This window comes from Ciconia boyciana, chromosome 29 (genome assembly GCF_034638445.1).
Source record: "Ciconia boyciana chromosome 29, ASM3463844v1, whole genome shotgun sequence".
NCBI lineage: Eukaryota > Metazoa > Chordata > Aves > Ciconiiformes > Ciconiidae > Ciconia > Ciconia boyciana.
In genome coordinates this window covers 505,917-527,074 of record NC_132962.1, presented here as the reverse complement: position 1 = coordinate 527,074, position 21,158 = coordinate 505,917, and the positions used below count along the sequence as shown (strand labels likewise).

At 66.1% G+C, this 21,158-nt stretch overlaps 3 protein-coding genes across 5 annotated transcripts; 1 reads left to right on the top strand and 2 right to left on the bottom strand.

Moving 5' to 3' along the window:
- Window positions 1–4,201: 4,201 nt before the first annotated feature.
- Window positions 4,202–6,727, bottom strand: LOC140644876 (HLA class II histocompatibility antigen, DR alpha chain-like). Its single transcript, XM_072848042.1, has 4 exons — window positions 6,594–6,727; window positions 5,575–5,832; window positions 5,018–5,299; window positions 4,202–4,911 (listed from the first exon to the last, which is right to left on the bottom strand). The coding sequence occupies exons 1-4, from the start codon at window positions 6,664–6,666 to the stop codon at window positions 4,757–4,759; spliced, it is 768 nt and encodes a 255-aa protein (XP_072704143.1). The 5' UTR covers window positions 6,667–6,727; the 3' UTR covers window positions 4,202–4,756.
- Window positions 6,728–7,172: 445 nt separating this feature from the next.
- LOC140644874 (class II histocompatibility antigen, B-L beta chain-like) lies at window positions 7,173–9,540 on the top strand. The gene is made up of 6 exons (XM_072848040.1): window positions 7,173–7,324; window positions 7,951–8,220; window positions 8,475–8,756; window positions 8,868–8,974; window positions 9,106–9,129; window positions 9,298–9,540. The coding sequence occupies exons 1-6, from the start codon at window positions 7,234–7,236 to the stop codon at window positions 9,304–9,306; spliced, it is 783 nt and encodes a 260-aa protein (XP_072704141.1). The 5' UTR covers window positions 7,173–7,233; the 3' UTR covers window positions 9,307–9,540.
- Window positions 9,541–11,174: 1,634 nt separating this feature from the next.
- BRD2 (bromodomain containing 2) lies at window positions 11,175–18,796 on the bottom strand. 3 transcript variants are annotated; one of them, XM_072847895.1, is made up of 12 exons: window positions 17,974–18,796; window positions 16,261–16,561; window positions 15,056–15,193; window positions 14,823–14,964; window positions 14,447–14,655; window positions 13,950–14,321; window positions 13,717–13,845; window positions 13,382–13,636; window positions 13,086–13,264; window positions 12,561–12,871; window positions 12,359–12,481; window positions 11,175–12,260 (listed from the first exon to the last, which is right to left on the bottom strand). In XM_072847895.1, the coding sequence occupies exons 1-12, from the start codon at window positions 18,000–18,002 to the stop codon at window positions 12,130–12,132; spliced, it is 2,319 nt and encodes a 772-aa protein (XP_072703996.1). In that variant the 5' UTR covers window positions 18,003–18,796; the 3' UTR covers window positions 11,175–12,129. The 3 variants fall into 3 exon arrangements, with proteins under 3 accessions (XP_072703996.1, XP_072703995.1, XP_072703997.1); XM_072847894.1 differs by having other exon boundaries at window positions 13,086–13,303; window positions 17,974–18,795; XM_072847896.1 differs by lacking the exon at window positions 17,974–18,796 and adding an exon at window positions 15,679–15,776 and having other exon boundaries at window positions 13,086–13,303; window positions 16,261–16,403.
- Window positions 18,797–21,158: the final 2,362 nt, after the last annotated feature.

The following is a 21,158-nucleotide window of genomic DNA, read 5'->3' as shown; positions in this document are numbered from 1 at the left end:
CACCATTGTTTCCCACCAGCTGTCTGCCTTTCAGCGGGCAAGAAGCAAGTTGCTGGCTGGCATTGCATAGGCAGGGAGATGCTGAATGTGGCTGCTGTTGGAGGGAATCTCTCAGCATGTCTGGTGCATGTATTAACAAAAAGCTCTTCCACTGTGGCAGGTGTGGTCTCAAGGTGTTTGCCTTTCTGTGTCACTCCATGGGCAGCTCAGCGAGGCAAGTGGGGGTCTCCGTGTTGAAGTCCTGGCCCAGGAAGGACCTGACACATGGAAACTGTAAGTGAGGAGGAGCAAAACCTTGCATGCAAGGGACTGGCTAGGCTGGAGGGTGACAGCATGATGGGGAGGCAGCCTTGGTTCCAGAGGGTCTGGGTGGAAATGAGTTTTCAGGGAGCTTTCAAGAGCCACAGGTACCGTCGGGCTCCCTCGAAACAAAGGCAGCTCTGCTAGGCGCTGTGACGGAGGATAGATGCAAATCGAAGCCACTGGGACCCCGTGACTCCTGTCGTGCTGCCTTGCCTGCACTCACCACGCACTGATTTTCCAGAGACTGCTCTAGCGCTACACTTTGGAGCGGACTCGAGCGTGTCCTTGGGTGGGGGTGGTACCACCCTGGGCAGGGCCTGGGGAAGGATAAGGTGCCTGGAGCTGCTACATGCCCTTTGCAGGCAGGGCAAAGTGCTGCTGAGTCCAAAGGGCCTGGACTGGTCCTGGTGCATGCCAGGGCTGCCACGCTGCCACCCCGCCCCACTTCCCAGCATAGCGTTCCTGCCCCTGGCACCGTGGTGTCAGTGACATGGGGTGGGCTTTGGGGGGGCCCAGGGCCAGGACCCCTGAAGGGTGCTTCCCCTGTGTGGGGTAACTCCGCTGCTTGCAGCTCTCCTGTGCAGCGGTCTGTGGGGTTCGGGACAGTTCCCACCTCAGGGTCCTGCTTGTCTGCTCCGCTCCGTGGTGGGAGCCCAGACCCAGCTCTGGGGCACAGGGTGGATCAAGGGTGGGGGGAGACATGTCTCTCCTCTTGCCCACCCTACCCTCATGTGCCAGTCACCTTCCTGCAGCTGCAGCTGTTCTGACAGTAGTAAAAAGGGGTGTTGGAGTCTTTTGGGGTGTTTTAGTCTCTCTCCTGCTCCAGACCCTTGTCATTGTCCTACCATTCCTGGGGGGGAGGGGGGGGTGTCATCATTCCAGTGCGGTGCTGCCTGCTGGGAAGCCACTCTCCGGAGGAATATGGGGGGAGGACGAGGGTACTATCCTGCTCGCTCTGCTCTGCCACTGTCTGGGCTCGGGTCTTCCCTCACAATTTTTCCCCTGGTAACTGGTGACAATGGCAGCCCTGGGGGAGGAGAGAACCTTCTCTTGGAAATCCCCTGGCACCATTCGCACCCATTTCCCCCTTCCCATGACAGCCTTGAGGTGTCAAGAAGGCAGAGGGGATCCCTTAGCTGTGGGGGCTGCTTGTGTGTGGCACAAGGGATGGGAACACCGGCTCCCGCCTGGCTGGTAATGGTGTCGTGAGGGTCCTGTTTGGACAGCTCCGGCACAGCTGGAGAGGATGGCTGGAGTGGGCGCAGGTCTCCAGGGAGCTGCCTCCCCACCGGCAACTGCCCAATGAAAGGGGACACCCCTGTGCACAAGCCGGTGCTGTGGCCGCTCAGCTTGATGCGCCAGCGATCCCTTCCTGGCTTCAGGCCCCTGACGCCGTGGGGCTTGGCGTCCTCAGGGTGAGGTGAGAGCTGCCCAGCAGCCCAGCAGAGGCTCTGTCTGTCTGTCCTGCTGGCTTGCCCCCGCCAGCCCCCTCCTCCTGCACCCACAGAGACAGGGGATTTCCACCAAAGCCAGTGTCCCCCCCATGAGGCACGCCAGCATTTCGGGGAAAGGGCACTGCCTGCTCTCCTTGCCCTCCAGTAACCCCAGCCCAACCAGTCAGCAGGCAGCACTGGGCTGCATCACCAGTCTCCAGCAGACTCCAGGCAGCTGAGGTCCCGGTCCCATGGTGCGGGGCTGGCAGCGTGTGCTGCAGGGACCTGCCTGCTCTGGGCAGGCAAGCCCTTGGCCTGGCATTGCTGAGTTAGGGCACCTGGGTTCCTCTGGGAGCTGGGGGGTGGGAGCTGGGGCTCAGCCAGGACCCCCCCCACCCTGGCAGCTCCATGCTGGCTACAGCCCCTGCATGCATCCAAGCCTGGAGGCAGCGAGCAGCAGCCACTTTGGGGACCCGTCTTTTAGGATGTGCCCCTATTGGGCTCTGGGTCTGCATGGCCAAGATGGGAGCCCCTGGACACCTCTAGCCAGCCCTGTGCCCCCAGCGCTGCCTGCAACCCCGTGCGGGACAGTATCTGCTTTCCAAACCGATTCCCTTTCTCCCTCCCCGCTGGCATCTCGTGTCAAGACCACGAGTGTCCTCCTGAGGTTGAGGGTGCTTGTTGTGCCTTTGCCAGAGGGGAGGACAAGCCTTGCGTCCCCAGCAGCAGCCGACCCCCTCTGCTCCAGCCGTGTCCCCAGGGCATGCTGGTGCTCCCCATGGCTGAGCCCCCTCAGTGCATGGGTCACGGGGAGACGTGTGCACGGTGGGGGCCAGCCCCAGATATACCCTGGAGGGACAGCGGCTCCTGTCTGATCACCACTGTGTGATGCCGGGGGTGGGGGCTTGGCTGTTGCTGCTATTTATTTTTTTGTCTTAGAATTGGTTATTTCCAGATATTTTTTATTCAGGCCCCTGGAGCAAGTGCTCTGATTCACACCAGACCATGTGCTGGGTTGACCCACAGCTGTGCTCCCTTCCAGCGCTTCCCACCGGGGGCTCAGAGTGACGCCTCTGGTATCCCCACGCGACCCCAGCATGCCACCCATGTGCGAGGTAGCTGGGTTTCACATCCTCCCCGCCGCACGTCATCTGCTTTCTGTTCCAGCCGCATCTTCCCCTTCTGCTCCCTGCGAGGAGGGAAGCAGGCCCCAAGCCGCCACGCTGCCTTGTCTACATCGCCACTCCCGGGAGGGATTTGCTCCTTGTCTGGGGGTTTTCTCAGTGCCTCCTTCTCCTCTACAGCCCCATGGCAATGGTGGTTTTGCTGGTTCGTGTCCCCATCTCAGTCCCTGAGCGTGGCTCATGCACGTGGGGCTCAGCATGTCCATGGCCTGTGGGCTCGGACCCTGTTGTGGGCACAACCTGGAGCTCCAGTGCCAAAGGCCTCCAGCCCAGCCTCTGCATGGGGCTGTGCTGGGTCCCATGGAGACTGTGGAGCACCCTGCCACCCCGCCCCACGTGCCCAAGCCTCGTGCGTAGACCCCACGCACCCGGGTGGTGACGGGGAAGGAAAGGGGAACCAGGACAGGCACTGCCAGAGACTTCCTGAGCAGGGCTGAGGTGTCATCAGTTACCAGGCAAAGCTGCTGCTGGGAGAACTGGTCTGGCTGAGGGCAAGATCCATCTTTGCTCCCCCCCTGCCCCAGCTAATGGCTCGCAGGGGCAGCTGCAGGTTCCCCTCCACTGCCCAGGATACATGCGTGTGTGCATGCGTGTGTGTGCGTGTGTATGTGCATGAAAGGGAACAATGCCTGCAGGAACAGGGCTGTCGGATGAACCAGTCCCATCACCTGTAGTTTGCCTGTTCCCCCTCTGTGTCATCCCTTGGCCAGCTCCTAGCCCTGCAAGGGGGTCAGCCACGCACCTTCACACCCATGGGGTGAACACTGGTGTCGCAGAGCCCAGCCACCCCCAGGGGCCTCCCTGGGTGCTGGTGGACCCAGTGAGGACTCCCCTGCCCGGGGTCTGGGCCCTGACTGGCATTGGCTCGGCCCACACCTGGTTAACCAGGGAGCCACATGCCCCGGGGCCACTGCTGGTGTCTGTGCTGCAGCAGGATGGGTCGGGCTGTCCCGGCGCCACTTCCTGGCCTTGCCGTGAGTGTGGCTATGTGCCAGTGGGTTCTGTGATCCCCCCCAGGAGCCATAAATGGGCACCTCCCCCCTGGCACTGTTCTTTAGTGGTGCTAAGATCCCACCTACATCAGCTAGGAGAACCCAGGAGTCCTGGGGTCATCCTACCCCTTCCCTCTGCCCAAGAGCTGGAGCTAGATCCCTGGAGCTCTGCCCCACGACCCACCACCCCATAGATCACCCAGACCTCAAGGGGGCTTGTAGAGCTGCAGTCATCTCCTAGCACGGTGCAGAGAACAGACTCACGGTGAGGGCCACATGGCAGGATCAATCCCAACCCAATTTATTGTGGTGACAAAGCAGCAGAGCGGGAGCGGAGGGTTACAGGACTGTGCGCCGAGGGGGAGCTGTGGGGCAGGGCACACCTCCCCTCCCTTCAGGGGTCTGCAGGGGAGCCCCCGCATCTGGGCTGGGAGGAGGTGCCGCTCACCAGCTGGAGATGGCCGTGGAGCCAGGGGCTGTGGGCAGGGCAGCCCCAGCATGGCGGCAGTGTGGGCTGGATACTGGGACCAGTGCAGGTGCCCAGGCTCGGCAGCAATTTCCCCTGGCAGTGGGTGAGCCAGAACAGCCTCAGTTGCCACCCTGGCTCGCCCTAGCCACGGGAAGCAGCCCAGCCTGCTGTGGGGATGGGCCTGTGCCTGGTCTGGCTCTGGAGCCGTCTCCAGCATGTCTGCGTGTGATGCGCACAGGAGAAGGGGGTGCTGACAAGGTGGGGCAGGGATATGGGGCACTGGGGTGAGAAGCTCCTGCCAGGCCGAGGCGAGAACTGGCTGAGGGTGCAGAGGGTCCAGTGGGAGGAAGGCAGGGAGCCCTGGGCTCTGCCTCCTTACAAGAGGCCCCGCTGGTTGCGGGCGCTGTTCATCTTCATGGCCTTGATGATGAGGATGGTGCCCACGATGATGCCAACGATGCCCACGGCCAGGCCCAGGGCGCACACCAGGGTCTCGGTGCTCTCGGAGGCGGGGAGGGGCACCTGGGGCTCTGCGGAGGGGTGAGGGTGGGTGAGGACGGGGTGCTGAGCCCCCCTCGCTGCCTGCAAGGGGAGGGGACCCAGGCATCCAGGCCCCGGCCCAGCGCCCCTCCTCACCCCAGTGCTTCAGGAGGGCGGTGGCCAGCCCCTCATGCTCCACGCGGCAGTCGTAGTAGTCCCCCCGGGTGGGGATGAAGGGCAGGTAGGAGAACTTGTGGAAGCTGTGGTCCTCCCGTGGGTAGAAAACGGTCTCGAGGACACCATCCGTCACCTCCTGCCCATTCCTCAGCCACGTGATGGAGATCACGGATGGCCAGAACTTGTCCACGTAGCAGATCAGGACATTGGGGTCCCCCAGCTCCACGGGGTCCTCAGAGAACACTGTCACCTCGGGTGGTGCTGGGGGGAGATGGAGAAGGGGTTAGTGCAGTCTGGGGCCGGCCAGGCTTCACTGCCTTGGGCTGGGCCGAGGCTTCCTGCCCCATAGGCCTGGCCTCGTGCTCCACAGAGAGATGCTGCGCCCCAGCTTGGGGCTGTGCCCAGGTCCCCACATGCTCCAGAGGAGCAGGGCACTGTGCACCCCACTGCCGGCTGAGCCGCTGGCTGTGGGAGCGATGGCCGTGGCAGGGTCCCCAGGGGTGAAGGCACTGGCCGTGCTGTGGCTGGGTTGTTACCGATGGTTCCCTGTGAGCGGTTGGACCTTTTCATCAGGATCTCCAAATTGTGTTTGTCTACAGCTATGTTCTGCAGAGCTCCCTGTGCCTCGAAGCCGGCGAACTTCCCGAAGTCAGGCAGGCGCCAGATGGTCTCCTGCTTCTGCAGGTCCACGTGGAAGATCTCGTCCCCATCGAAATCAAACATGAACTGGCCGCCCTCCTGCTGAAGCCTCTCATCCCGCTGGTAGAATTCACTCTGGATCAGCACGTTCCCCACTGGCAACGGACAGGCATTAGGGTCAGTGCCCTTCCCACCGCCACAGGGCTTGCCCCATCTCCCCACATGTTCCCTGGGGACACTGCGAGAGCACAGGGAGGCCCTGATGGGGAGAGCAGCCCACCCTGAGCCTCTCCCTTCCCTCAGGGGTCCCACAGGGCCGCCCCCTCCCCAGGAAAGGGGGTGGTCAGGTATCTGCTCTGCCCCCAGCCCCCAACTCCAGCACCTCCATGCCATCAGGAGGTTTCCCTTCCTCATCACCTGAGGCCGGGACCAGTGACGGGCTGTGGGGACCACAGGGGCCTGTCCCCAGACATGCTGCAGGGGGGGGTGGCAGTCCCAGGGCCCCAAGGACTTTGCCACTGGCTGTCCTGCCCCACACAATAACCCCGCCTGGGCCAGGCCGTTGGGCACAGCCACTGCAAAGGGCCACCCAGGAGCAGTGGGTTCTGCAGGGACCTGACCCGCAGACCTGGGGCACTGGGGAGTGGGAGGGCAGGGAGGCCTGGGCCGGGGGAGGGCAGGGAACGAGCATCATGGCCCCCCTCCTCCTCAGCCTGCCCTTCCCTCCTGGGGTGCACCTGGGGCCCATCCCCACCCACGGGTGACCTGCAGCTGGAGGGACGGAGCTCCCCATGCCCAGGGCCCTGCTCCAACCCTTACGCCATCCCCACACCACCCACCCCATGGGTGCAGGGCACCCCATGCCCCACCTCTGCCCCCAGACCCACCACCCCATGGCCCCGGCACCCTCACGCACCTTTCACGGCCCCCACGCCCTGCAGGGTCAGCACAGCCAGCAGCGCCAGCGGGATGCCTCGTCCTCCAGCCATCGCCTCTCCTGGCACTGGGCAGCGAGAGCGGGACCAGGCAAGGGGCAGGCGTTGCTCTTGGGCCGGGGAGCTGTGTGCTGGGGGCCCCGTTCTGCAGGGGACAGGCTCCCCCCAAGGGCTCCGCCAATAGGAGGGAGCCCTGACGCTGACACAGCTGTTCCCAGGCAGAGGAGCAGCACAGAGCACCCTGCAGAGCAGACAGACAGACGGACGCTCAGGCAGGGTCCTGTGGAGGTGCACGGTTGAACTTGAGCTGCACACACCCCTGGAGAGGGCTCTGGGGAGGGTGGAGGTCGGGACCACCAAGGCCAGGGAGCCCCAGCGCTGCCTGGGGTCGGCAGCCTCCTCCATGGGGTTGCCGCTCCAGTGTGGGACAAGTGTCAGAGGGAGCCCTGTGGGGCCTGGCTCTGCCTGGTGACAGGTGATGCTGCCCAGCCTCGCTCCTCACTGGTCCTCACTGGGAGTCCCAGTCCCGGCACTGGGCAGGACTGGGGTGATACCCTGAACCGGCAGAGTCTGGCTCGCTCAGGGGTCCCAGCACCTTTCCAGCCTCTGCTGTGAGCAGCGATGGAGTCTGGTCGTGTCCTGGGAGCTGGGGCCGTGCTGGTGGCACTGGTGGTGCTGGGAGCCCACCCGGCTCATGGCGAGAAGACCTCAGGTGAGCTCGGACTGTCAGCGTGGGAAGGGTCTTGGTGGGGATGGATCCCACATGTCCCCTGGGAGGTGCTGGGTGTCGGTGGGGGAACGGTGAGGAGAAGACCCCCCTGCCCCTGAACCACCCTGCAGCTGTGTGAGGGCTGCACCCACCGCACCCCTTGTCCTGTCGTCTGCCCTCTGCAGGGCCTGGGAGTGGTGGGCTCCAGGCAAGACCTGGTTCCCAAACAGTTTGGGGAGGTGCTCCCCCCCTTGCTGAACCCCAGGAACAGCCTCCTGGCTCAGTTCTGCCCTGGCTCCCTTCCCTTGGGCTCCGTCCCTGCGTCGGCCCCTTCTCATGTCCCCTCCTGCCCTCCACCGTCTGGGTGACAGTCTCCCCTCCCCCCACCTCCCCTCGGGTCCCCTCTGGCTCTTCCCAGTCCCCAGGCTGGTAAGTTGAGTCGTCACAGGCTCAGGATCGCACCGCCAGTGCTATCAGAGCGGTGTGGCTATGGGGGAGGCTGGGAGGAGAGTGACGACAGAGAGGGGGGCTCCAGGGTGCCTCCCTGCCCTCCCCTGCCCTGACTGGGGTGCTGAGAGCACCTGGGGAGGGGGAGCTGCCCACCCTGACCTGCCTCCCTGCACAAACAGGGTTTTTTCAGGAGTTGAGTAACTCCAAGTGTGAGTACCTCAACGGCACCGAGAAGGTGAGATTTGTGGAAATGTACATCCACAACCGGGAGCAGTTAGTGCACTTCGACAGCGATGTGGGGCACTTTGTGGCTGACAGCCCCCTGGGCGAGCCTGACGCCAAGTACTGGAACAGCCAGCCGGATGTGCTGGAGCAGAAACGGGGCGAGGTGGACAGGTTCTGCCGACACAACTACGGGGTGTCGACCCCTTTCATTGTGGAGAGGAGAGGTGAGTGCGTGGCAGAACACTTCCCTGGGGGACGGGCACGAGCCAAGCCCCGGAGCTCGCAGGAGGGGAGAGCGTGTCCATGCCGTTGGGCAGGGCCCTGGCAGCCCCGAGCAAAACCCCTGCGCCCTTCCACGAGTCCCTTGCACCCTCGCTGGGCACGTCCTGCGTGGGGACCACAGGGACAGCCCTGGGCCAGGCTGGGTGGCCCCTGTGTTGTCCCAGCCCCTTCCCAGCTCTCTCTCACTCTCCCCCAGTTCAGCCCAAGGTGAGGGTCTCCCCCATGCAGTCGAGCTCCCTGCCCCAGACCGACAGGCTGGTTTGCGCCGTGACGGGCTTTTACCCCGCGGAGATTGAGGTGAAGTGGTTCAAGAACGGGCATGAGGAGACGGAGCGCGTGGTGTCCACGGACGTGATCCAGAACGGAGACTGGACCTACCAGGTGCTGGTGATGCTGGAAACCACCCCGCAGCGCGGGGAGACCTACATGTGCCAGGTGGAGCACGTCAGCCTGCAGCACCCCGTCAGCCAGCACTGGGGTAAGGCCCGGCCCCGTCCGGCACCCTGGGGTGGGGGCCCAAGGCCCTGATCCAGGTGGGGAGGGGGACGGGGGCTCCCCCAGCCCTGACCCCCTGCTCTGGTCCCCGCAGAGCTGCAGTCGGACGCCGGCAGGAGCAAGATGCTGACGGGGGTGGGGGGCTTCGTGCTGGGGCTCATCTTCCTGGCGCTGGGGCTCTTCCTCTACATGCGCAAGAAGGTGAGCGGTCGGGACACGGGGTGGGGGGTCCCTGGGGTTCGGGGTGTCTCCTGTGCGTGGGGTGGGGGGGTGCGGTTCTGTCCCACGGGAGCTGCCCCTGCTCCGACGCTGACCTTGTCTCTGTGTTTCAGGGCGCTCCGTTCCCCCGGCTGCAGGTAACGTCCGTCTGCCCCCACCCTGCTCCACCCTCCCTGTGTGGGCTGGTGCCCAGCCGCTCCCAGGGGCAGCGTGTCCGTATGGAGTGTGTCCCCGATAGCACCGGGGCAGAGCCCTGGGGACACACGGTCCCATCCCGGTGGTCACCCTCTCTTCTCTCCCTACAGGGCTCCTGAACGAACTCCTGCCCCTGCGGATCTGCTCCGCCGCTGTCCGTCCTCTGCCCCCCAGCGTCACCTCTGCCTCGCGCTGTCCCGGCCCGGAGCCCCACGTCCCCACACTGATCCCCGGGGTCACCCCCTCCCATCCCAGCTCAGCTTCGCTGTCGCTGCTCTGCAGCCCCGGGGTCCCCAGGGCCCTGCGACGGTGGCCCTCGGCTGCTCCGGCTCTGCCTAATAAAGTGTCCTGGTACCCTCCGGCCCTGGTTATCTGGGGACAGTGGGGCAGGGGTGGGTCACTCCCTTCCCTGTGGCCGTGGGTCCATGACAGGGCTCTGAGTCCTCAGTGGGGACCAGATGTGCTTGGTGGCCTGGGGCTGCCGACGGTGGGGGGACACTGCGAGGGGGGGCCAACACCCCGTCCCGTGGAGGGGGCGGGCGGCAGAGCCTGCATCCAGCCACCCCCGGGGATGGATCAGGGATGGGGATGAGGGGTGATGGGTCCCCTCGCCTGCGCCGATCGGTGGCTCCGTGCCCCCCTCCTGGTGCCTGACCCCGCTGTTTTGGGTGGGGGCAAGTGCAGGGCCCTGGGGTGGGGCACCCTGTCCAGCCCCGGCAGTGATGGCCGCTCCCGTTCCTCCTGCAGTGTCCCCTCATGGGACTCTGCCCTGCACCCCAACATGGCACCCACCACACCCTACAAGGACCCAGGTATCCTGCCCCCCCTCTGCTGCCGCTGCTCCCTCCCCCAAACCCCTCCCACAGCCCTGCCAGCCCCACAGCCCCCCCAGTCGCCCTGTTCCCCACCACCCTGTATCACCGGGATGAGCAGGGTGCAGATGAACTGGTGTCAAAGAGATTCAGTGGTGTTGGGCTGTCCCCAGCCACCTTTACTGCTGCTCAGAAGCACCCCAGAGCCCGGGAAGCTGGAGCCCCTGTCAGTGGGGTGTCCATGGGGCAAGGCAAGGGGGCACCGGCGGGGTGGAGTGGTTCTGTTCCACAGGAGCTGCCCCTGCTCCGACGCTGACCTTGTCTCTCTGTGTTTCAGGGCGCTCTGTTTCCCCGGCTGCAGGTAACGTCCGTCTCTCCCTGACCCCAGCCACAGCAGCCCCCAGCCCACCACGGCTGCTGAGTTCTCCCTTTTTCCCCACAGGGCTCCTGAACGAACTCCTGCCCCTGCAGATCTGCTCCCTCCCTGTCTGTCCTCTGCCCCCCAATGCCGGTCCCAGCCCCCCCCAGTCCTCACCTGGCCCCGGCTGTGGGCTCCCCCCATCCTACCCCCTGCTGCCTCAGGGGGTTCCCCTGCCTAAATAAGAACACGCCAAGAACCAGGCCCAGGGTGTTCTGTGCTTAGCGATGCCTCTGGGGTCTCTGCGGTGGGAGCAGGAGACGAGGGGAATGGGGAGGTTTGGCCACTGGACTGGGGGAAGAGGTGGCAGCACCCTCCTCCTGCCGCTATGGGACTGGGGGGCAGTGATGTGTCACGTTGCCCAGGGCCAGCATCCCACTGCCGCTTCGCAAACCAGCCAAGAGCCAGCGGGGGACAGGACGGGCTTGTCCCCATCCTCCACATCCCCCCACAGGGGTCCCCACCCCTCACCGGACCTGTGCTCCCCCCCAGAGGGGACCTACGATGGAAGGGGGGGACACGCACACTCAGACCTGTCCCCACCCAGGCAGGGTGACAGTCACAGCAAACGCGTCACACAGGCGAGGCTGGCTGGGGCAGACGGCGAGGAGCGGACACATGTCCCCCACACCCCACTGGGGACACCCCAAGGCGTGGGGACTGGCACCTGCCCTGACAAGAGACAGGGAGAGCGTGGGGGGGCCTGCCCCGGGGGAGGGCGACGCGCATCCCGAGCGAGACGGCAGGCGGGCTCAACTCGAATAATATTTTCTTTATTTACATGTTAAAGAATCGAAAGGTTCGAAACATACAGTCAGATGAAAACACGGCTCTAAGGGTCTAAGAGTGGGAGGGGGTGGTGAAAGGAAAAAAAAAAACAAACAAAACAAAAAACGAGTAGAAAAAAATTATACAGTCAACGTAAAAAACAGGCAGCCCCTCCCTCCCCCCTTCCCCACGCGGGAACATGCTGCCCTGACCGGCTGCCGGGGGGGGCTTATGTACAAGGGGCTTCCCGGGGCCCCCGCCAGCGCGACGCGGCGCAAATAAATTAAAAATCCTCCACAGGCGAGGGGAGGGGGAGGGTGGCGGCAGCTCCCCCAAGGGGGTGGGCGAGGGTGGGGAAGGGCAAACCCCAACTGGGGACTCTCCCCCCCACCCCCGGGGCTTATGTTGGTTTTTTTTTTTTCCCCCCCTCTTTTCTTCTTTTTAAAAGATTTTTTAATTTTTTTCCCCTTGGTTTTTTCTTTTTTTTTTTTTCCTCTTTTTTTTTTTTTTTTTCTTAAAAACCCCAAATTTTTCCCCTTTGGAAAAAATCCCACAAGTCAGAAAAAAAAAAAAAAACCAAAAACAAAAAACCAAACCCTAAAACAACAAACAGTAAAACCTGCTGGGGGGTGGGGGATGTGGGGGGCGGAACCCCGCAGTCAGGCCCCCTCCCCCGCCCTGGCGACACCTCCTGCCTGTAAACACTGGGGTTCCCCCCCTCCCCTCCCCCTCCTGCACCCCGAGAGTCCGTGGGGACGTCGCTTCAGGCAGCGGGGTGGGGGGGCTCCCCCGCAGCCCCCCGCCCTGCCCCGGGGGCTCTGCCTGCCGGGTGGAAGCCCCTCAGTCCGGTTCACCTGGGTCCGGTCCCGCAGAGCCTCTTCCGAACCTGCCCGCCCTCCACCCGGCCGCGCCGCCGGCAGCCGCCGTGGGGCTCCGACCCCCCTCTACCCCGAATCCGAATCGCTGGTGTCCGAGGATGAGGAACTGGAACTGGAACTGCTGGAATCCGAACTGGAACTGGAGGCGCTCAGCCGGGATACGGCCACTTGCTGAGCCGATTCCGGTTTTTCGCTGGCTGCAAAGGCAACGACGCAAGGTTCAGCCCCGCTGGCGCGGTGAGAGAAGCGCCCCACGATCCGGCATGGCACCCCAGCACGCCGCCCTGGCACTCACCCTTCTTTGGGGGCTTCTTGGTGGAGTTGAGCTGACCGCTGACGTCCTGCAGCCGCTTCTCCAGCTCCCGCTTCTTCTCCAACGCCAACTCCTCTTTCGTCTTCCCCACCGGCTTCTTCATGGCTACGGGGAGAAGGGGGAGGCTCGGTTGCGGCTCAAGCCCCCTCCCAACCCTCCCGGCGTGACCCCCGCGGGCGCTTACTTTCGCTGTAAGGTTTGCGGGGCTTCTTCCGCAGGCAGGAGAGGACATAGCGCTCCAGCTCCCGCAGCGTCGAGGGTTTGAGGGTCTCGAAATCGATCTCGATCTCCTCAGGGTTGGAGTCGCGCAGGGAAGGCTCCCGCGACTGGATGATGTGGACCACGCGGCCCAGCTTCTCGCCCGGCAGCTTGTTGATGTCCAAGCTGAGCTGGCGCTTCTCGTCGTAGGTCATGGGTTTGCTCTCCTCCTCCTCTTCCGAATCGTAAAGCGCCGGTGGCGGCGGCAACGTCGCTTTTGCTGCCTTCTTCGAGTTCCTGCCGGGAGAGACGGCGCAGTGGCATCAGGGGCTGCTGCAAAATCCCCCCCTCCCTCCATCCCAAAACCCCCTCCCCGGGGCCGGCAGCACTCAGACAGGGTTTGGCTTGTTCCAGTCGGTTCCTCGCCACGGTCGCTCTGCCGGGGAAAGAGTCATCACAGCTGCTGCCCGCGCCCCCACACCCCAGCGCCGCGCCAAGCACCCGCACTCACTTGGAGCTGCCGCCACCACCGCCTCCGCCGGTCCCGCCGCCGCCACCGCCGGCTTTCTTGGCTTTACGGAGCTGGGCCTGGCGCGCCCGGGCCTCCTCGTCACCTCCTCGGCCTTTGTGCTTCTCCGATTTCTTCTTTTTCTTCTTTTCCCGCTTCTTTTTGGGTTTGGAAACGGGGCCCTGTGAGAGGGCAGCCAGCTGCTCGTGCACGGCCCGCAGCTGTGGGGGGAGACAGGGGGTGAGGCGGGCATGGGGAGCGGGCCCGGGAGGTGGCACGGACCCTTCTCCGGCCCTCACCTGCTCCTGCAGCTCGGCCAGGCGGTTGGCGCGTTCCTCCTCCGAGTCAGAGCTCTCCTCGCTCTCCGACGAGCTCTCGCTGCTGCTCTCGTCCTCGTCGTCGTCTTCGTCGTCCTCGTCATCCTCATCCTCATCGCTGGAGGATTCCTCGGAGGAGGATTTGGAGAGGGCGCCGGCAAGTGGAGCCGACACTGAGGGTGGGCTGGCATCCTGCGGCTCGTCCGGCATCTTGGCGTAGCTGAACTCGAAGACATCCTGCGAGGGAAGCGGGGTCAGGGCGGTGGGCAGGCGGGGGGCTGGCGGGGTGGGAGTGGGACACCCGCCTCCCCGCTCACCTGCAGCTTGCGGGCCATGGCCACCACGTCGTGATCAGGCGGGTTGTACTTGTAGCAGTTGGAGAACATTAACCGGACGTCAGCGGCGAATTCTTGGGCGTCGTGGTAGTCCCGGTTCTCCATCTTCCGCTGCAGGGAGAAGAAATGGTGAGTGGGAGCTCCCAGACCCCCACAAGGGACAGGAAAGCCTCAGAGCCCCCCCCCACCCCCCCCAAAGGCTCATCCACCCCCACCTTGATGGTGCTGAGGTCCATGGGGTGCTTGATGATCTCGTGGTAGTCGTGCAGGCCCAGGGCCGAGGCGTCGACGGGCTTGTAGAAGGGCCAAGCGTAGGCCGCGTGCTTCTTGGAGAGCAGCTCCTTCAGGATCCCGTTGCAGTATTTGAGCTGCTCCGATAGTTTGCCCTTCTTGGACGTCTGGTGCTGCTGCGAATCCGGTAAATCCTTCTTGGGGGGCTTGATGGGGCGGCCGCTCTCCCGTCGCGCAGGGATCTTGGCCGCCTTGGCCTCCAGCAGCGTGGCGGAGGGCGAGGACTCCCCGCTGGTAGCGATGATGGCCGTGGTGGTGGGGGTGGTGGTGTCCGCTTTCCGCTTCACGCCCTTCTTCTGCCAAAAGAAAAAGGGAAAAGAACCACACGTGAGGCTGCGGGGGCAGAGCCGGCCCCACACTCCGGCCCCACGGAGCCTGCCCCACGGCCAGGGCCTGCCCCCAAGCTGGGCCCTCCTCCTACCTTGGCCACGGGCTGGGTGGGAGCGGGCGCAGCCAAGACGGCCGGGGCGGTGGAGTGCAGCGACTTGAGGAGCGGAGCGGAGATCACGGATGGGTGGGGAATGTTGACTATGGTGGTGGGGATGTCGGGGCTTGGGGTGTAGACCGCGGTGTGGGACACGGAGGAGACAGCGGGCACTTGCTGAGCAGCTGTAAGTCCCGCCAGGAGCGCTGGGTCGAGACAAGAAGCCCCACCACCACCACCATTAGTGCCGCTGCCGCCCCGGGGGGGATGTGAGACGCTGGGTGCCAGGCTTTGGGGAGCCCCCATCCAACCCCGCTCCCCTGGGGTCCCACCTAACCCGCCAGCCCTCCCACCCTAGCTGGCGTGACCGTACCTGCTGCCCGGGACGCTCCCTTCTTATGGCTGTTCTTGGCCACCGGCACCACGATCTCCTGCTCTTCTGATGGCATCTGGGCCACCTTCTGCAAGAAGATCTTCTCCAGGGTTTGGGCCATCAGCACAATGTCATCTGTGGGCTGCAGGGAGGACCAGAGGCAGCGTCAGGGTCGGCTGGGAAGGTGCCACAGGACTTGCCGGCGGCTGGGGCAGCGCCGGCACGGTTCTCACCTTGTTGTAGATGTAGCAGTTGGTGAACATGGTGTTGAAGTCCTGCATGCACTCTGCAGCCCCCCAGTAATAGTTGTTCTCTAAGCGTCTCTTGATTGTCCCCATATCCATAGGCTGCTTGATGATCTTGTGGTAGTCCTGCCAACATAAGACACGGGTCCAGCGGTCAGGGGCGCGGCACTGGTGACCGCGCCGCGTCCCCCACTCCCGGCTTCCCCAGTTCCGTGGTCACTCGGCACCCGGCAAAGCGCCGGCTCGCCCGTGTCGGAGCCGGGACCGGCGCAAAGCTCGCCTTAGCAGCCGCCATACACGCAGGGGGCCAACCGCCCGCTCACACACCAGCTCTCACTCGTTACCCAAGCGCAGGCAGGGGGTGCATCGGGGTTCAAAAAACACCTCCGGACCTGGTCCCCACCCGAGAGTGCCACCATCCCCATCGCCCATGGGGGGCGAGAGGGTCCCTAGGTGCCTGGGGAGCAGCCAGCTCTGCCGGGGGGGAGCCTACGCTACAGGGGACAGCCAGACCCCGGCATCTGGAAGGCGCGCACGTCCCGCACGAGAGGTGGGACGGGGCTCGGGGAAGCTAACGCTATGTTTAAGAGCAAAACCTACGTGGAAATTACCTCCGGGCTTTAACTCCTTGGGCGCCACAGGTGCACGGGGGGGCTGGCGTTTAATATTGGGGTCACAGGATGTCTTCTACAAATTCATGGATGGGAATCTGCAAAACGCATTCAGGGCACAAGAGATTAGGTGGGGAAGCGTCCGGGTTACCTCTAGAGCGGCTGCGTCACCTCATCCATACCTTTGTAGGGGACATCGGGACAAAGGGGTGGGGTGGCAGCTGCTCTGGGGACGTCCCCAGGACCAGCCCGGACGCCTACAACGGGCTGGGGGGGGGGGGGGGTGTCGGTACGGGTTATGCCCCCAGGAGAGGGCGAGGACAGCACAGCCCAGGCACCTGCAGCTGCATCTCTGTGACGGAGCCCCCGGGAGGGGGACGGCACCGGCCCTGGCACTCTCAGGCTGGGGGGGAACACAGGACACACCACATCCGGGGTCAGGCAGCACAGAATTTAGCGATACGTCTGCCTAACACCCCCTGCCTGCACGCGCCGGCGCGGGGGGCGAGGGGGGACACACACACACTCGCGCACGCCGCGGGCGCCGTAACTTCTCCCACACCCGCCCGCAGGGCTCGTTACCGGCAGGCCCAGCTTGACTGCGTCGACGGGTTGACGAAAGGGCCAAGCAAACTGGTGCTTCCACAGAGCCTTCATCACCACTTTGTGCAGATACTGCAGCTGGTTGGTGACCCGACCCGGCTTCTTGGGGTTGGAAACCTCCGGCGGAGGTGGGTTCACCTGGGGGGATTGCAGGGCCGGCACTGACGCCATGGTGGGGCTCTCGAAGCCCTCGTAGAGGAGCGAGGGTTTGCGGATCCGCTTGCCAGGGGTTGACTCCGTTGCCAGGCCCATGAGCCCGGCATTGCCCTCCCCCAGAATCCTGAAAGGGGAGCAGAGACAAGGTTAGGGGGGCAGCTCCGCGCTGGGGTGCCGCACCACCGCCTTGGCCAAAAAAACCCCAAAAAACCGGGCTTGGGCTGCAGGGGTCGCAGGAGGAACCCCCAGAAGGAGCCGACGGCTCCTGAAGCCGCCATTAAGGGCGGAAACGTTGCCGCGCTTGGCTATGGCGTGGCAGTGGGAGACGATCCGATTCCCCGAGACGCGGGTGAGCTCCCATTGCGTGTCTCCCCAAGGGATTTGGCCGTGAACTCCGGCTGCACCCATTAATTGCTGCCAGGCGGGTGCCCGATTCCCCGCTGGTGCTGGGAGAGACATCCGCGCCGGCGCAGCCAGAGCCGAGAGGTTGGCGTGGGTCCAGGCTCGCCCTTGAACAAAGAGCCGGCGTGCAGGGCCGCGCGCGGAGGTGACGGTGTCGGTGTCACTGCACGTCAAGGCGATGGTGACACTGCCGGTGTCACCCACTTTCCGAGGCCATGGTGAGGAGCTCCGGTGGGATTTGGGGACACGGCAAAGCCCCACGGTGTGGCTGGAGCGTTACGTCAATGCTGGCGCCAAGACTGTGGGCGGCTCGCTGCCATCCTGGTCGCAAGGACCCGAAACCATCCAGGGGGACAGGCCGGGCCTTGGGGGACCTACAGTCCCAGGGAGGCGGCGCAGCCATAACCGCGTCACACTTGCAACCAACTCTCGCGCCAATTTAAGGATAAAAATCAACGTTTTATGGCAACGACCGGCATTTTACAGCACCGACCACCAGCTGAGGAGCGGTACGAGGGCACGGAAATATCCACAGAACAGAAAAAATTTGTCTCGAGGCAAATCAGAAAACACCGGGGACCCCCGGGACACCAACGCGAGGGCTCAGGAGGTTTCCAGAGCGCGCAGGCAGCGGCTAAAACCAGCCCCTGCTCCTTCACCGTGGCAGCTCCTGGCCAAACCCCTGAACCTCACACACCTAAACCCTCCCCCCTTGCCCTGAGCTGACCCACGGGTGACTGTCACCCACAGGCCCCAATGACTGTCACCCAGCACTTGGCACAGCGGGACCGTTCCCCCGAGGCTCCCGAGCTGCCAAGGGCACGGCTCAAGTGCCAAGGACGGCGCTGGGAGGGGGGACGGGGTGGCCCTCGGTGACAGGGTCGCGGGGGGTGGTGGTGAGGGGCAGGACCTCAGCCCCACCAACGTGGGCGGGAAGCAGCTGCTCCCCTCGTCTGTCTGTCCGTCCCCAGGTCACCGGGGAGAGGGGCAGCGGGGGCAGAGCCCGACCCCCCAGCACCGGGTTAACACCAGGCTCCCGTGCTGCACCACGGTTCGTGTCACCGCCACAACCCACGCGTGACACCAACCGCCCGCCCCCCCCCCCCCATCCCCTCCACGGCGCCGGGTACCTACTTGCTCTGGGGATTCACATTCTGCAACATGCCGGCGGCTGCGTGCCCGGCCCGCGGTCCCGGCCGTCCTTCTTCTTCTCCTCCTCCTCCTCCCGCCGCCGCCGTCTCCTCCGACGACCCCCCCACTTTGCCCGGCGAACGGTTCGGCGGTACCGGCCCGGCGGGGCCCCCCCCCGTCAGCGCATCACCGAGCAACGGGGAGGGGGAACGAGCCAGGCGCCCCCTCCCCTCCCCCGGGCAGGGCGCGGCCGGGCGGGGCGGGCCTCAGGCGGCGGCGGCTCCTCCGGCCGGGCGCGGCGGCGAGCGGCGGCGGCGCGGGACCATCCACCGGCCTTCACATGAGCGGGCGCGGAGAAAATGGCGGCAGGGAGTTGGAGGGCGGGGGTATGTGGGGGGGGGGGGTCCCCTCTTCGGAGCCCCCGCCGAGCCCCAAATCCTGCGCGATCCGGTCAATACAGGCCTCGCCGCGTCGCTGGGAGCCGGTTGCGTCCGCGGAGGCTGGGGATCAGGCGGGCCGCGGCGGTCCGGGAGGCGGATGACAGCGGATTGCACCGGGGAGTCACCGGCCGGGCTCCATCTTGGCTCCCTGAGGGGAGGAGGGCGGGAGCGGGGGAGGGGAGGAGGGCCCCCTCGCCGCTGGCCGCAGGCAGGGGTCGCTACGGAGGCCGGGGAGGGTCCGGCGAGCCCTCCGGGAGCGCGGAGGCGGGGGCTGGGCCGCCCGGCGGAGGATGGATCCGGTTTGGGGCCGCCCCCCGCGCGCACCGGGCCCGACCCGCTCCGTCCTTCGTCCCAGCGAAATGGCGCCTCTCGGCCTGCCCCCGGCCGCCCTTATATAGACACCAGCCGGCCCCTCATTGGGCGGCGGCGGCGCTGACATCACCCACCCGCCCCGCCCCGCCCCGCCGCGGCCTCATTGGGCGGAGGCACGCCCGGCGCCCCTCTCCCATTGGCCGCGCGGCGCGCCAATCACCCTCACCGCTCCCCTCCCCTCCCGCCCTTCCGCCCGGCGCCTCATCCGACGGAGCCGGCGGTGTCGGCGCCCATTGGCCGGCGCTGCCATTCGTTGCGAGGTGATTGGCCGGCGGGTCACGTGGGGGGCGGGACCGGCGGGCGGAACCGGCCGTTGGCGGCTGTTGTCGCGCTCCCCGCGGCGGGGATGGGGGGAGACGGGGCCGGGAGGCGCCATCTTGTGCGGCGGCGGCGGCCGCGGGCGGACAATAAGCCCGGCGCTCCCGGGCGGCCCCGTCGCCTCCCCGCCACCACCGGCGGTGCCTGGCACCGGAGGGACCCCCCCCACCCGCCCTCACCCCCCTCGCGGGGGTCCCACGGGCCTCAAGGTCCGGTAACACCGGAGACGCCGCGCCTCGCCTCCCCCGGCCCTCCGCCCCGCGTTACCCCCGCGCCCGCCGGTCCCCACGGACACCCCGGGCGCGCCAGGCCCCCCTCACGCCACGGGGGATGCGCCAACCCCCACGGACACGCCGCCGCTGTGGCCGCCAGCTCCGGGTGGGGCCTGATCCGCCGGTGCACCCCCCACCACCACCACCGTGGCGGGGGGGGCCCACGCCGGCCCCGGCACCCCACGCCGACCGTGGGGAGGTGCTCACCCCCACGGCGCCCGCCACGACCGCGGTCGCCCCACGGGAAGCCCCAACCCCTTCGCCCCCACCCACTGCGGAGGTGGTGGTGGGGGGAGTCCCGGCCTCCTCCCCCCCCCCCACGGGCTCGCAGGACACGGGTGGGTGCCTGCCCCCCCCCCCCGCCGTGACACAGCACTTGGGGCCCTGCCCGCCGCCGCCCCCGCGCGGACACCCAAACATGGCGCTTTTCGCCCCAAACCGCCGCCCCCGCCGCCGCGCACAAAGCCGCCCCGCCCTCCCGCCCCACCTGCCCGTCACCGCCGTCCTCGCCGCCCATTGGCCACCGCGCCGCCGCGGGGGCGGCAGCGCCCTTGACTGACAGCTCGCCGCCACCACGTGACCTCCCCCCACCCCGCTCCTTTCTGGGGGGAAGGGCGAGGTCGCCCCCCCCCCCCGTCACTCACCTGAGCCGCCCCCACGCGGGGCCGCGACCCCCGTCCCCGGTCCCGCTTCATCCGCCCCCGCGCCGCGCCCCCCCCCGCCCGCCCCAAAAAGCCCCGGTTTGGGGGCAAAAAAGATAAAAAAAAACATCCCAGGGCAGAAAAGGGAGCCACGCGCTACGTCACCCGCGCCCCGATTGGCTCCCCGCCGTCACGTGGCGCCCCCGCGGCTCCCACGGCCCCATTCATGCCCCCTCCCCCCAGCCGTCCGGCGGGGCCCGCGCGGCTCCGCGGGGTCCTAGTGCCGGCCCCGCGGGGGGCACGGCGGTGCGCATGCGCGCTGCGGGCCTGCTGCAGCGGTGCAGCGGGTGCCGCTACGGGGGTGCAGGGGTTGCACCCACGGGGGTCCGTGGCAGTGCAGTGGGTGCGGGGCATTGCAAAGGGTGCACCCACGGGGGTCCACGGCATTGCAGGGGTGCATCGCTTGCATCCGTGGGGGTGTCAGGTATGGCGGGAGGGGTGGGGGGTGGGGGGGGCACCCACAGCAGGGCCCGGGATTGCAGCAGAGCCCTGCACCCACTCAGGGGGTGCACAACGTCGTGGGGGGTGCAGTGCACGCACCTATGAGGGTGCAAGGCGGTGCAGCGGGTGCATTGCACGCAGGGATGGGGTGCAGGGTGTTGCAGTGGGTGCAGCGCACGCAGGGATGGGGTGCAGGGTGTTGCACAGAGCGCCGTGCACGTAAGAATGGGGGTCCACTGGGTGCGTGGCACGCAGGAACGGGGTGCACAGTGTTGCAGTGGGTGCCGTGCACGCAGGGATGGGGTGCAGGGTGTTGCACAGGGTGCATCGCACGCACCGGAGGGGTGCTGGGTGCTGCAGCGGGTGCAGTGGATGCAGTGCACGCAGTGGAGGGCTGCGGGGCGTTGCAGCGTGCGGGTGCCCCGTGTGCCGCCACGTCCCCACAGCCGCCTGTCCCCCATAACCCCCTGCAGCAGCAACACCCAGCGCGGGGAGGTGACACGACCTAGGCCGGGGTGTCCCCTAATTAATAGAGGCCGGTTATTAATTGCACCGCAGCATCGCCACGCTAACGAACACGAGCGGGAGGGCCGGGAGCCGGGGGGGGGTTCCCCAAGGGGGGGTCCCGTCCCCGTGGTGTGGGT

Bases quoted from the DNA above. Each gene is read 5' to 3' on its own strand.
- LOC140644876 (XM_072848042.1), bottom strand. From the start codon at position 6,666: ATGGCTGGAGGACGAGGCATCCCGCTGGCGCTGCTGGCTGTGCTGACC. The intron at 5,833-6,593 runs GTGCGTGAGGGT...GTCCGTTGCCAG, and splicing joins GGGCGTGGGGGCCGTGAAAG to TGGGGAACGTGCTGATCCAG. The intron at 5,300-5,574 runs GTAACAACCCAG...ATCTCCCCCCAG, and splicing joins CCGCTCACAGGGAACCATCG to CACCACCCGAGGTGACAGTG.
- LOC140644874 (XM_072848040.1), top strand. From the start codon at position 7,234: ATGGAGTCTGGTCGTGTCCTGGGAGCTGGGGCCGTGCTGGTGGCACTG. The intron at 7,325-7,950 runs GTGAGCTCGGAC...CTGCACAAACAG, and splicing joins TCATGGCGAGAAGACCTCAG to GGTTTTTTCAGGAGTTGAGT. The intron at 8,757-8,867 runs GTAAGGCCCGGC...TGGTCCCCGCAG, and splicing joins CCCCGTCAGCCAGCACTGGG to AGCTGCAGTCGGACGCCGGC.
- BRD2 (XM_072847894.1), bottom strand. From the start codon at position 18,002: ATGTTGCAGAATGTGAATCCCCAGAGCAA. The intron at 14,965-15,055 runs GTGAGAACCGTG...TCCTCCCTGCAG, and splicing joins ACTGCTACATCTACAACAAG to CCCACAGATGACATTGTGCT. The intron at 12,872-13,085 runs GTGAGTGCGGGT...CTCTCCCGGCAG, and splicing joins GGTGGTGGCGGCAGCTCCAA to GAACTCGAAGAAGGCAGCAA.